General features: G+C 37.5%; 2 protein-coding genes across 3 annotated transcripts; one reads left to right on the forward strand and one right to left on the reverse strand.

Moving 5' to 3' along the window:
* Nucleotides 1-779: 779 nt before the first annotated feature.
* On the reverse strand, nt 780-6,255 carry LOC116027454 (pentatricopeptide repeat-containing protein At1g09900). Of its 2 annotated transcripts, XM_031269094.1 has the most exons (3): nt 6,146-6,255; nt 4,575-5,748; nt 780-2,306 (listed from the first exon to the last, which is right to left on the reverse strand). In XM_031269094.1, the coding sequence occupies exons 2-3, from the start codon at nt 5,638-5,640 to the stop codon at nt 871-873; spliced, it is 2,502 nt and encodes an 833-aa protein (XP_031124954.1). In that variant the 5' UTR covers nt 5,641-5,748; nt 6,146-6,255; the 3' UTR covers nt 780-870. The 2 variants fall into 2 exon arrangements, with proteins under 2 accessions (XP_031124954.1, XP_031124953.1); XM_031269093.1 differs by lacking the exon at nt 780-2,306 and having other exon boundaries at nt 3,048-5,748.
* Nucleotides 6,256-6,978: 723 nt separating this feature from the next.
* LOC116026559 (probable rhamnogalacturonate lyase B) lies at nt 6,979-12,837 on the forward strand. Its single transcript, XM_031267880.1, has 15 exons — nt 6,979-7,239; nt 7,377-7,498; nt 8,256-8,315; nt 8,565-8,684; nt 8,774-8,893; nt 9,247-9,388; nt 9,498-9,668; nt 9,758-9,913; nt 10,060-10,166; nt 10,482-10,572; nt 10,726-10,867; nt 10,962-11,118; nt 11,357-11,473; nt 11,886-12,012; nt 12,113-12,837. The coding sequence occupies exons 1-15, from the start codon at nt 7,198-7,200 to the stop codon at nt 12,356-12,358; spliced, it is 1,920 nt and encodes a 639-aa protein (XP_031123740.1). The 5' UTR covers nt 6,979-7,197; the 3' UTR covers nt 12,359-12,837.
* The last annotated feature ends 992 nt before the right edge of the window (nt 12,838-13,829 follow it).

Genomic DNA, 13,829 nt, shown 5'->3' on the forward strand with positions numbered 1-13,829 from the left:
TTTTTTTAAAAGCTTTTATTAGACTCCAACATTCCATCCACTATTTAATTCATCTTTTAAAACTCATCTTCTTCATGGTTGGAGGTTTTTTTTTTTTTTTTTTTTTTTAAATTTTTTATGATTCGTCCATTCCATATCAAATGCCATTTATTATTCTTCATCGCTACTATTAGCAAGGTCATTGCTACTACATTAAGACATTTAGAGCTATTGAAAATTTGAGCAACAAAAAATTTGGGATGTGAATATATGAAGATTGAAATTGATGAGAAATTTTCAATCATTATTGTTTGGACCATATCAAATAGCACATTCAGTACACAAATAATGTACGTTTAGTATATTAAAAATGTATATTGTGCCAAGGACCTTGTAGTCCAGTGGTATCAAACCCTTCCCTTTACACGAGAGGTGGTGGGTTCGAGCCTCAATGGAGAGGTGGTGGGTTCGAGCCTCAATGGAGGCAATACTGACTCTTGTGCTTCAATAGGTTGAGAAAGTATTTATGAACAGATATTGCATTCTAATAGAGTTAGTAGTATTCAAAAAAAAAATGTATACTGTGGGTTTCTATGAAAAATTATTGTGTGGACCATAACAAAAAGTACATTTTTTAATATACTAAAAGTGCATTATTCGTGTACTGAATGTACATTATACAAATTAATGTACTTTTAGTACTCAAATAAAGTACTTCTCCTAAATACAATGTACATTTTTAAAGCTCTTTCAGTGTACAAAATAGAATGCCCTTCAGTCTACACTTAAAGCTCCTTCCATTTTGTTCACCTAGAAAATAAACATGAACTATCGTTGCTGATGTTTAGGCAGAGTAATGAAACTGAAAAGCTCAAAAAGGTTAAATGCACCTCAAGTCAATCGTTGCTTATGCTTAGGCAAAATGTGGCCACGTTCCACTAAAAGCATCATAAGCTTATCTGCCTCGCATGCTTTCCCATCTAACATCAACTTCTCCTTCACTATTTCACACAACTTTAAATCGGGAACCAAATTCCGCTTCAACATTCGACAGGCAACCTTATACGAGAACAAAGGGTTTCCGTTTTTCAAATAACTCTCGATAAGAATGTGGCAGGTATTTGCATCAGTTCTTGAAGCGGTCCGGAGAATTTTGCCCAAAAGCTTATAAGCCTCGTTTGGATTTCCGAAACTGCACAGCTTTTCGATGACTTGGTTGTACACAGTCCGGCAATCTTGTCTCAACAACATCTTCTCTAACAACTTCAATAGATCCTCGACCCGACCCTGCTGACAAAAGTGATGGATTACTGTACGATATGTCACTTGAGTAGGAACCAAACCCTTATGGAGCAGTTTCTTGGTCATTTCGATCGCCTCTTCAATCCTACCGTTCTTCCCTAATGCACCTATTAGTGTTGTATACGTGACAACATCTGGATGTTTGTTAATCAAATACATGTCATCGAGAACGGAAAGAGCAGAACCCAAATCATCTTTTGAACAGAAACCGTGAATTAGAGTAGTGAAGTTTACAACATTAACAGCACACCCTTTTCTCCGACACTCTTCCAGAAACTTCTTTGCCTCGACCGCTCTCTCCTCTCTACAAAGAGCTTGAATAAGTAGGTTAATTTCAACGGGAGAAGGGAAAAATCCCTTTCCAATCATTTCCCTGACTACATTACACGCCTCGAGGAGCTTTCCTTCCCTACGAAAGCCGTGCATCACAACACTATATGTCACGGCATTGGGCCTCCACCAGCCATCCTCGCTCACGTTCATCATCTCTCTTGCTTCTGAAGATCTCCCCGTTCGACAAAGCCCATTCAAAAGGGCCGTGTATGATACCGTGTTTGGCTTGCAACCTTGTTTGTACATCTGCTGGAGTAGCTTTTTCCCTTGATCGACCTCTCCTATAGAGCAAAATCCATTCACAATAGCAGTGTAAGTTACCACATCGGGAATACACCCATTGGCAATCATTTCATTAACGAGCTCTTTTGCCCTATCCATCCTCCCCGCCTTACAGAAGGAGTTTATTACTGTACTGTATCCAACTTTGTCAATACAGAACCCTCGGGCTTCCCCTTCCCTTAAAAAGATTAATGCTTCATCGGCATGGCCATGCTTTGAGAGCATATGTACAAGAGTATTATAAGTAACCTGATCAACGTACAAATCATTATCTTTCGTCATCTTCTCCATTAACTCTTTTACTTCATCCACTCTTTTCTCCTTACACAAAAATCCCATTACGGTATAGTAACTCACTTTGTCGGGGGGACATCCTTTATATGGCATCTGTGCAATAAGCTCGAGTGCATCTTCAACTCGATGGACATCACAGTACCCCTTGATTAAGCAATTANTTTTTTTTTTTTTTTTTTTTTTTTTAAATTTTTTATGATTCGTCCATTCCATATCAAATGCCATTTATTATTCTTCATCGCTACTATTAGCAAGGTCATTGCTACTACATTAAGACATTTAGAGCTATTGAAAATTTGAGCAACAAAAAATTTGGGATGTGAATATATGAAGATTGAAATTGATGAGAAATTTTCAATCATTATTGTTTGGACCATATCAAATAGCACATTCAGTACACAAATAATGTACGTTTAGTATATTAAAAATGTATATTGTGCCAAGGACCTTGTAGTCCAGTGGTATCAAACCCTTCCCTTTACACGAGAGGTGGTGGGTTCGAGCCTCAATGGAGAGGTGGTGGGTTCGAGCCTCAATGGAGGCAATACTGACTCTTGTGCTTCAATAGGTTGAGAAAGTATTTATGAACAGATATTGCATTCTAATAGAGTTAGTAGTATTCAAAAAAAAAATGTATACTGTGGGTTTCTATGAAAAATTATTGTGTGGACCATAACAAAAAGTACATTTTTTAATATACTAAAAGTGCATTATTCGTGTACTGAATGTACATTATACAAATTAATGTACTTTTAGTACTCAAATAAAGTACTTCTCCTAAATACAATGTACATTTTTAAAGCTCTTTCAGTGTACAAAATAGAATGCCCTTCAGTCTACACTTAAAGCTCCTTCCATTTTGTTCACCTAGAAAATAAACATGAACTATCGTTGCTGATGTTTAGGCAGAGTAATGAAACTGAAAAGCTCAAAAAGGTTAAATGCACCTCAAGTCAATCGTTGCTTATGCTTAGGCAAAATGTGGCCACGTTCCACTAAAAGCATCATAAGCTTATCTGCCTCGCATGCTTTCCCATCTAACATCAACTTCTCCTTCACTATTTCACACAACTTTAAATCGGGAACCAAATTCCGCTTCAACATTCGACAGGCAACCTTATACGAGAACAAAGGGTTTCCGTTTTTCAAATAACTCTCGATAAGAATGTGGCAGGTATTTGCATCAGTTCTTGAAGCGGTCCGGAGAATTTTGCCCAAAAGCTTATAAGCCTCGTTTGGATTTCCGAAACTGCACAGCTTTTCGATGACTTGGTTGTACACAGTCCGGCAATCTTGTCTCAACAACATCTTCTCTAACAACTTCAATAGATCCTCGACCCGACCCTGCTGACAAAAGTGATGGATTACTGTACGATATGTCACTTGAGTAGGAACCAAACCCTTATGGAGCAGTTTCTTGGTCATTTCGATCGCCTCTTCAATCCTACCGTTCTTCCCTAATGCACCTATTAGTGTTGTATACGTGACAACATCTGGATGTTTGTTAATCAAATACATGTCATCGAGAACGGAAAGAGCAGAACCCAAATCATCTTTTGAACAGAAACCGTGAATTAGAGTAGTGAAGTTTACAACATTAACAGCACACCCTTTTCTCCGACACTCTTCCAGAAACTTCTTTGCCTCGACCGCTCTCTCCTCTCTACAAAGAGCTTGAATAAGTAGGTTAATTTCAACGGGAGAAGGGAAAAATCCCTTTCCAATCATTTCCCTGACTACATTACACGCCTCGAGGAGCTTTCCTTCCCTACGAAAGCCGTGCATCACAACACTATATGTCACGGCATTGGGCCTCCACCAGCCATCCTCGCTCACGTTCATCATCTCTCTTGCTTCTGAAGATCTCCCCGTTCGACAAAGCCCATTCAAAAGGGCCGTGTATGATACCGTGTTTGGCTTGCAACCTTGTTTGTACATCTGCTGGAGTAGCTTTTTCCCTTGATCGACCTCTCCTATAGAGCAAAATCCATTCACAATAGCAGTGTAAGTTACCACATCGGGAATACACCCATTGGCAATCATTTCATTAACGAGCTCTTTTGCCCTATCCATCCTCCCCGCCTTACAGAAGGAGTTTATTACTGTACTGTATCCAACTTTGTCAATACAGAACCCTCGGGCTTCCCCTTCCCTTAAAAAGATTAATGCTTCATCGGCATGGCCATGCTTTGAGAGCATATGTACAAGAGTATTATAAGTAACCTGATCAACGTACAAATCATTATCTTTCGTCATCTTCTCCATTAACTCTTTTACTTCATCCACTCTTTTCTCCTTACACAAAAATCCCATTACGGTATAGTAACTCACTTTGTCGGGGGGACATCCTTTATATGGCATCTGTGCAATAAGCTCGAGTGCATCTTCAACTCGATGGACATCACAGTACCCCTTGATTAAGCAATTATACGAGACAACATTGGGTGTAATTCCAACTAGTTGCATACGTTCCAAAAACCTCAATGCCTTCTCCAACTTATTCCCCTTCACCAAAACATAAATTGCAGTGTTACATATTCCCAAATCTAGCCCAATTCCCGCTTTCTGCATCAAAGTAAGAACCTGTAATGCTTTCCTCATATTTCCAGCACGACTAAAAGAAACCATCAGAAACCCAAAAGCTTCAGGCTGGAGTTCGATTCTTCTCCGTGCCATGAGGCGGAGAACACGTTTAGCTCCTTGGCACAACTTAGTCTTGCTTAGAACTCTAAGCATCTCATAATACACAACCGGATCGTGCCTATACCTCCATTGCCGGTCTGCCCAATAAAAGAACATTAAGGCAACCCTTTCATCGGATTGAGACCTTAATACAGCACAAACTTGTAGAGGTTTCAAGCTTTTTAGTAAGCGCCTTAGTTCCCCCTCAAGCTTTGGCGTCCATGATGCTCTCGAATCAATTAACCTACATATTTCTTTTACCAAAGGATGTCTCATTTCATCCTCCACCCCCTCCTCAGTTTTCACTTTACACCAATTACTTTGCTTTTGATTCCTATCAAATGAATCCAAAATTTTAAAATCCTCACCATTGTTGTCATCGCCATCACTCTCCCCTCCATCTTCCTTTCCCGACTCTTCAAACTCATCCAAATCATCAAATTTACAGCTTTCCCTACACTCTCTATCACTATAACATGTGTCTGAAAAGCTTAAGTTCCCATACTCTCTACACCCCACTTCTTCACTTGCAACATCCGTATTTCTATTATCACCAAAATGTGAACTTTCTGCATATTTCCAATGAGAACCTTCCAAATATGGTCTGGGCTTGAAGGTTTGGGATGAGAAAAATGCAAATGATGCATTATAAACAAGAGGGTATTTGGAAAAATGAAACCTTGATTCGCATTTTGTGTTTATACTACAAAACTGTACATAATGATGAATATATGAATGAAACCTCGAGTTTTGGGGCTTGAAGAACATCTTCCCCCGAACCTGACTGTTTGAACGTTTTCTTTTTTACCCAACCGACTCTTCAGGCTCACTTGGAGTGTTTTGTTTTTGTTGATAACAAGATGATGAATCATCCCTCTGTTATAAGTAGACAATGAATACCAATGGTTAGTGTCCACCTCTAACCAAAAAAATCAAGAAAAAAAAAACATTGTAAAGTTACTGGAATTTCATTCCAGATTTCCAGTTACTGGAACTGGAATGTGGAATTTCATTCCAGTTTCTGGAATGAACTGGAACGAAATTCCAGTTCGTTCCAGAAACTGGAACCAAATTCCAGTAAAACACTATAACAAACTAACAAAAAAAAACATATATATAAGAAATTTTATGTTTGCACGAAGAACATATATAAGAAATCAAGAAAGCACGAAGCACATAAAAGTGTAAAACACTATTTAAAAAAAAAACAAAAAAAAAACAAAACAAAACAAACAAACAAACCACGAATCTAAACTAAAAAATAGCATATTACCTCAATGGCGGCCTTCAGCGGTCGCCGGTCAGGAAAGCAACGGTGGTCGGTGGCGACGGGCGAGAACTCATGAAGAGAGGAGGGAGGCTGGAGGCGACCGTGAGTGTGTATGTTCTGTCGCTACAAAATAGTATTCTCATACTTATTATTTACTCCGTATTAATCAAATCCATTATTTATTTTATTTAAGGAAAATGATGAAATAGACCTATAAATTTTACACTAAAACTCAATTAGACATTTAAACTTTTAAAAAGGTCAATTAAACCCTTTAACGTGTCAAATTGAAACAATGAAGCCCAATGATAAATGACATGTAATAACCGATCATTTCAGCTCCAGCGACATATTCCGGCGCCCGACGACTTATTCTGGCGACTCGCGACAGTCGAACCGTCGTCGGTCGCCACCTCCGGCGGAAGTCTCCTGGAGAATGGCGACCAAAAACGTCGCCTTCTTTAGGAGAAGGAGACCAGATCCGTCGCCTTCTCACCGGAGAAGGCGACCTTTTGGTCGCCATTCCGCCCGAGATGGCGACAGACGACGGCTTGGCTATCGCTAGATATGCTGCCAACCGCCGGAGTCTGTTGTCAGAACTGAAATAACCTGTTATTACAGGTCATTTATCGGTTATTGGGTTATTGTATTGAATTGATTCAATTTGACATGTTAAAGAATTTAATTGACCCTTTTAAAAATTTAGATGCCTAATTAATTTTTAGTGTAAAATTTAGAGGCCTATTTAACAGTTTTTTCAAAATTAAATTATAAATAACTCCAATTAAATATCACTGGTACATAAAACATTTGAGGGCTTTGGGCAAACTTGCTTCTAAGGAAAGGGTGTACGACTGTCCGGTGCCACGCTGAACCGTGTAGTGTAAAATTGAAACTTTGATTGATTCTGATAAATCTTGATTTTGCTTCTGAAAATGGCAATGGGTTTCAAGTGCAGTAGCCAAAGATTAAATCTTTACAGTATATGAGAGTAGTTACAGGTGTTCAAATAAACATCTGAACTGGGTTTTTGCTGTGGCGAAAAAAGAAAGAAGATGCCTGCGACAACTATGCTGTCATATGTTGAGGATAGTTATGTAAGCACTATGGTATCTGGAATCTTGCTCGATTGTTCTTCGCAAATTGCAAGAATTTAAAGCAGAAACAAAGAAATATTTTTGTAAGGTGAATGTTTGTTTGACTGTTTATGTTGAAGGGGCATTTGTTTGTGCAGATTGTAGTTAACAATGGAGTGCTCCAAATAACATTCACAAATCCAGGGGGGATCATCACAGGAATACAATACAAGGGAATTGACAACTTGCTCGAGCTGAACAACCCAGATTTGAATGGAGGGTTTGTGATATTTTTATTTTTTATTTTAAATAATCATATTGGATGAAATTAAAGCAGGTATTCCACCACAACTAAAAGCCTAACCTACGTCCTTGTGCAAGCTGGTTACTTTTGACGGCTCTAAACAACACGGGTCACGGGATCATATGCATTATGTATCAATTAATAGGCTAAACTGATAGCTGAGTTGTACATTTATGTTTATATATATATATATATATATATATATATATATATATGCTTATATATGCTCAGCTAAGGCTAAACTTATAGTTGAAGTGTACATTTATGTTTATATATATATGCTTATATATGCTCAGCTAAGGCTAAACTGATAGTTGGATTGTACATTTATGTTTATATATTATATGCTCAGCTAAGGGAAAGTGCATGAAAGTTGAGTACTTTTGAAGTATTTGTTACTATGGATTGAATGAAAAAAAAAAAAAAAGAAAAAAAAAATCTTGATAGTAATGATTAATTAGGAGCCTCTCTTTGGTGATTTATGATGAACAGGATTTGTGCATTTAGCTCTGCCGGTGGTGTTTAAATGTGTTTCGTTTCTGCATTTTATAAATAGAATGGCATATAATTGATATCTGTGGCAGTCATATTTTGAAGTCTGTTTGCTTAATATTTTGAATGATATGCAAGAAACCGGTACACATTCATAGTCTGTTTCTCATTTCTTTTAATCAGCCATGAATCCCGCTATGGATGAAGTAGAGTAATATTTTTATCCTTTTGAAATAAACAGGTTCTGGGACCTTAATTGGAGTGAAGCAGGGAGTAGAAAAACTCGGGGAAAATTTGATACGTATGTGTTTATCTTAATTCTTACACCACCCTCCTTTTAGAATATGGAAAACTAGATATATTTGCATATGCAGATTGACAAGTTGAAAAATAGGAAAATAAATACATTATAATGATTTGTCTGCTCAAGATAGTCTAATAACATAAACCTGTTATTTTGGGCAGGATGTTTTAACAGATCATCGCATAGCTTATATAATATAGGGTTTCTCCAATTTGTTCTTATTTTGGCTGAGATTAAATAATGCAGGATTAAAGGAACTAGTTCAAAGGTTATAGTGGAAACTGATGAGCAGATTGAGCTTTCGTTCACAAGATCCTGGGATCCATCAGTCCAGGGTGAACAAGCTCCCTTGATCATAGATAGAAGGTCTTTTGTTAAATGCTGCTACCTTAAATACCGTCATATGTTGTTTAATTCGCAAGGGTTTTCATATACATCAATTTTTGTTTTGGTAGGTTTATAGTTCTCCGTGACTCCCCGGGGTTCTACTCATATGCCATATTTGAACACTCAAAAGACTTGCCTGCTTTCAACCTTAACACCACCAGAATTGCCTTCATGCTTAACAAAGACAAGTGAGAATTTCTTTCATCTGCTGCCATCTAAAATCGCTGACTTGATGATAAATGCGATCATGAAAAAAAAAAAAGAAAAAAAAAATGGAGCTTCCTGACCTTTATAACTAAAATCGTGACTTTCTTGAAACGGAGTACACTCTCACATGGATGGGAGTGAGTTCGAGCCTCAGTGGAGGCGACTGTAGACTCTTTGTGCTTCAGTAGGTTGAGAAAGTAGCTATGAACAGATACTACATTGTAACCGAGTCAGTAGTACTCAAAAAATTGTGACTTTCTTGAAACGGAGTAGTGTTATGTAGACGGTAAAAGCAAGAACTACTCATCATGGTATTGCATTTTCGTTTTATCAGGTTCCATTATATGGCTGTTGCAGATAACCGGCAAAGATTTATGCCCGGTGCAGATGACCGGCTTCCAGGAAGAGGCCAAAAACTCGCCTATCCAGAAGCTGTCCTACTAGTTGATCCCGTAGAGCCCGAATTCAAAGGAGAGGTGTGCCCGCCATATGCCCTTCATCGATAATTATTTGCATCTCGGAAACTCACAATATATCATAAGAAAAATGCATCAGATTTCAACCGTTCTGATTACCTAATCACAGGTTGATGACAAGTATCAATATTCGTGTGAAAATAAAGACAATAAGGTCCATGGATGGATTTGTTTTGACCCTCCCGTGGGGTTCTGGCAAATCACTCCTAGCAATGAATTTCGAACAGGAGGGCCTTTCAAACAAGATCTGACCTCCCACGTGAATCCAACCACCCTAGCTGTGAGCGATTTCCAGTCTTCCAATTAGTCTGATCCCTCTCTAATAGGTAATGATTAAATATACTGAATAGTTTTCAGAATTTCTTGTAGATATTTGTCACTTCGCATTATGCTGGAGAGGATCTTCTGGTAAAATTCGAACCCGGAGAGGTGTGGAAGAAAGTTCTTGGTCCTGTCTTCATATATGTTAATTCTGTACATGATAAAGCAGATGCACTATCACTCTGGGATGATGCTAAGGAACGGGTTAGTGCCAAAGAGATTTTTTTTTTTTTTAACACAAAAGATTACGAATTGCTGCAAAAAAAGTATTTTTTTTTTTTTAAAAGAAAATGAAGTTAAACACATCTCTTTCCAAATTTAGATTATACAGACTTTCAAATGCTTTTTAGATGGAGAAAGAAGTTCAAGCTTGGCCCTATAGTTTCCCAGCTTCTGAAGACTTCCCAAACTGTGATCAAAGAGGCTCAGTTTGCGGTAGACTTTTAGTACAAGACAGGTATTAACCTCTTAGCTTTATGTTAAAAATCTAAGATTTGGGCCAAGGTTAACACAAAGTGGACCGAACAGGCTATGAAACCATGTTAAAATCTAAGTTTGGGCTAAGATCACTTAATTAGGCTATAATGCATATGGGTCAAACTACACTAAAAGACTTAATCCAATAAATTAGCTAGTCTAACCCATGGCTTTATAAACCCATATGTTCTCTCTTATTTTTTCAATGTGGCTCTTAACACTTCATAATGGTTTCCATCAGTTCGTACATTTCATTACATTTTTAATCACTCTTGGCAATCATATGAATGAATAGATACATCGATAAGGAGAATATATCAGCAAACGCTGCGTATGTGGGGTTGGCCCCACCAGGAGATGCTGGATCATGGCAACGAGAGCACAAGGTAATTTTGGTCATTTACGAAATTGTGTAGGATTATGTTGGCTAAACAGTCATGGCAGTGTAGACTCGAGTGAAAAACGTCATTTAACCTTGTCTTATTGTTCACGAATCATAACAATTAACAGATATGGTACATAAACCTGCATTTTACCAGGGCTACCAATTTTGGACTACAACAGATGAAAACGGCTACTTTATCATTAACAACATACGTGAAGGAATATATAATCTTTATGCATCAGTCCCTGGATTTATTGGTGATTACAAATATGAAGTTGCAATTACTATTACAGCAGGTCCCGAGTGATCAACATAATTTTCACATTGAAAATATGGAATAAATAATGTTCGTTTGGCATAATTCGATCATTGCACTCAATGTCAAAGCAGGTTTTGAAATTGTGCTGAACGAACTTGTTTATAAACCTCCAAGAGACGGTCCCACATTGTGGGAGATTGGAGTGTCCGATCGCTCTGCTGCAGAATTCTATATTCCCGATCCCAATCCAGAATACATAAACAGACTTTACGTGAACCATCCAGACAAGTGAGTTCCCTTTCAGTCTCCCTATAACATTACATTGAATTCTTAATCCATCACCATCAAGGAAAGTTTAGAAATTTTGACTAATTAGATAAAGAAATAGGAATTAAACGTACCTACAGTTTGTTCAAGTCGTCTTCAAATTGAGCTGTTTGATTATTGAGGAATAGTGTTTCATTTATGCTCCGTGAACACTATTTGGATTCTTAATAAAAGATTATATGGTTTCTTTATATCCCAGATTTAGGCAGTATGGACTGTGGGAAAGATATACAGATTTATACCCCGATGAAGATTTAGTCTACACAGTTGGAGCCAGCGACTATAGCAAAGACTGGTTCTTTGCTCAGGTTAACAGGTGACTATCTTGATTTCTGATTTGAGATGCGGTGTTCTTGCAATCTACCAATTACTTTCTTTTTAGAGCAGATAATGTTTCTGTTAGGATCAAACGCTTACCACTACGCCAAAAGCTATAGCCAGTAGCGAAGGCGCAACTTTATTTCCTCATACCGCCACATTTTCGAGAGGCAGGGTGCTGGACCTGGCCCTTTAGGCCTCCGCCCAAGAATCCCCTAGCCACCTGATGCTGGACTTAGCCCTTCACCGGGCCCCACCCAACAATTTCTTTAAATTTTTGGAAAGAGCATAGCGGAATTTGCTATAATCATATTGTTCAAGATACCATCATATATCAAAACTCAATATGACTATCAATAGCAAGAGCTCCAAATAATTTCTTGATTCCATAATCAATCCTTGGCATTCAGGAAAACGGGGGATAAGATGTATGCAAGTACTACATGGCAAATCAGGTTTAAGATTGATAACGTTGATCAAGCTGGAACGTACAAATTACGACTAGCTCTTGCATCTGTTAACCATTCAGATTTACAGGTATGAATTAAATGCAATATTTAAGAACAAATTCAGACCATCCCCAGTTTTGCCTCAGAGTGAGTATTTACACTGTTGCAACATTGAACTCTTGTGATAGGTCCGGTTGAATGATTCAACGGCCGATCCTCCTCTATTCTCAACCGGAGAGATTGGAGCTGACAATGCCATTGCAAGACACGGCATTCACGGGATCTACTGGCTGTTCAGTGTGGACATACCAGGCACACAACTTGTCGAAGAAGAAAATACTATATTTTTAACACAAGCGAAGAGCACCAGCCCCTTCCAAGGGATTATGTATGACTATATCCGCTTGGAAGGCCCTGAATCTTGTATGCCCTAGCTAGGTGTTGCTGCTCGTTTATTAATTATTCATAAACACTAGGGGAGTGCAACTGGTATGGAATTGGCCCTATTATGGGCAGAGTCTATAAACACGTTGGAGAACCTATCGATTTGCTACTAACGTTTTGAGACAGGACCAGTAAGAGCCCTCGTGATTGGGGTGCAATCTTTTCATGACCCGAATTGGCCCTATTATGGGCAGAGTCTATAAACACGTTGGAGAACCTATCGATTTGCTACTAATGTTTTGAGGCAGGACCAGTAAGAGCCCTCGGGATTGGGGTGCAATCTTTTCATGAACACTAGATCGAGGTGTGTTGTAATGGCTTCAAAAGGTGGGCTCTTTAGCAGAGATTCATTCAAGAAAATACATTTTAGTGTTGTTGCTTGTCTCTGTTACATTGTGACCTTTCTTTTAAGCCTCATCTTCTCTGCCTCTCTGCAAAAGTCTTTGGAAAGAAAACTTTTTGTCTGTTTTTTCCTTGTTCCCAAACTTTGAAGTTTCAATTTTGTTTGCTAACAAAAACAACAGCATAGGTACAAATAGTGGGCCTTCTGCTGCTGGTTCTCCTAATACAAAGCTACAACAAAAGGCGGTGGAAAAAAAAAATCATAACTTCTTGTAATAATCAAATATTTTAAGGTTGGTGTCAAAGACCTTGTAGTCGAGCGGCTACTGTGTTTCAGTAGGTTGAGAAAGTATGTATAAACAGATACTACATTGTAACAGAGTCAATAGTACTCAAAAAAAATATTTTAAGGTTGGTAATTTATTATTAAAAAATAAATGTTAGTAACCATTTGATTTAGGAGAAAGTTCACAATAAATACTTTTTGGGTGAAGCTTGACTTGTGGCAAATGACTAAGGTAATCTAATTTAAGTTGATCATAACTAACCAATTTAAGCCAAAAAGCAAGGCCAATTTAAGCCAAGAAGCAAGGCTAATAGATTGCTCATATGAAGATTTTAACTTGGAACCTTGTAATTTAATTGGACAAGGGGTTGCTCCTATATGTTAGTAACCCAACAACTTGAAACAATTGTTAATCGAGCTGTTAATACATTGTAAGATTTTTGTGTGTGAAAGAATTATTTACCAAGTCTTCTCTAAGTAAGAGTCAGACTCTCGCAAAATGTTGGTATAATTAAAATCAATTTTTTTTAAAACTTAATTTAAAAAAATTGGTCTAACTTGATTTAGTCATTTAGTTTATATGTTCATCATATATTAAAAAATTGATATTATTTCTCAAATAAAAAATAAAGGTGAAATAGTTTATACAAATTGTTATTAAAATTACAATCATATAATCTATGCAATGAATATAAAAAGTCATTATGTATGAAACTAGTTAAGCTTTTGTACCATTGTTTGAAACTTTGGTATTAAATTATTGACTTTAAGATGTTGGACAATAATTATGATAGAAAGTGACAGTTTGAATTTTCATCATCCAAAATAAAAGT

Source organism: Ipomoea triloba, chromosome 8 (assembly GCF_003576645.1).
Source record: "Ipomoea triloba cultivar NCNSP0323 chromosome 8, ASM357664v1".
Classification (NCBI taxonomy): domain Eukaryota; kingdom Viridiplantae; phylum Streptophyta; class Magnoliopsida; order Solanales; family Convolvulaceae; genus Ipomoea; species Ipomoea triloba.

Bases quoted from the DNA above. Each gene is read 5' to 3' on its own strand.
- LOC116027454 (XM_031269094.1), bottom strand. From the start codon at position 5,640: ATGTTCTTCAAGCCCCAAAACTCGAGGTTTCATTCATATATTCATCAT. The intron at 2,307-4,574 runs ATGCACTCGAGC...ATCGAGTTGAAG, and splicing joins TGATGTCCATCGAGTTGAAG to ATGCACTCGAGCTTATTGCA.
- LOC116026559 (XM_031267880.1), top strand. From the start codon at position 7,198: ATGCCTGCGACAACTATGCTGTCATATGTTGAGGATAGTTAT. The intron at 8,894-9,246 runs GTGAGAATTTCT...TCGTTTTATCAG, and splicing joins TTCATGCTTAACAAAGACAA to GTTCCATTATATGGCTGTTG. The intron at 9,389-9,497 runs GTGTGCCCGCCA...ACCTAATCACAG, and splicing joins AGCCCGAATTCAAAGGAGAG to GTTGATGACAAGTATCAATA.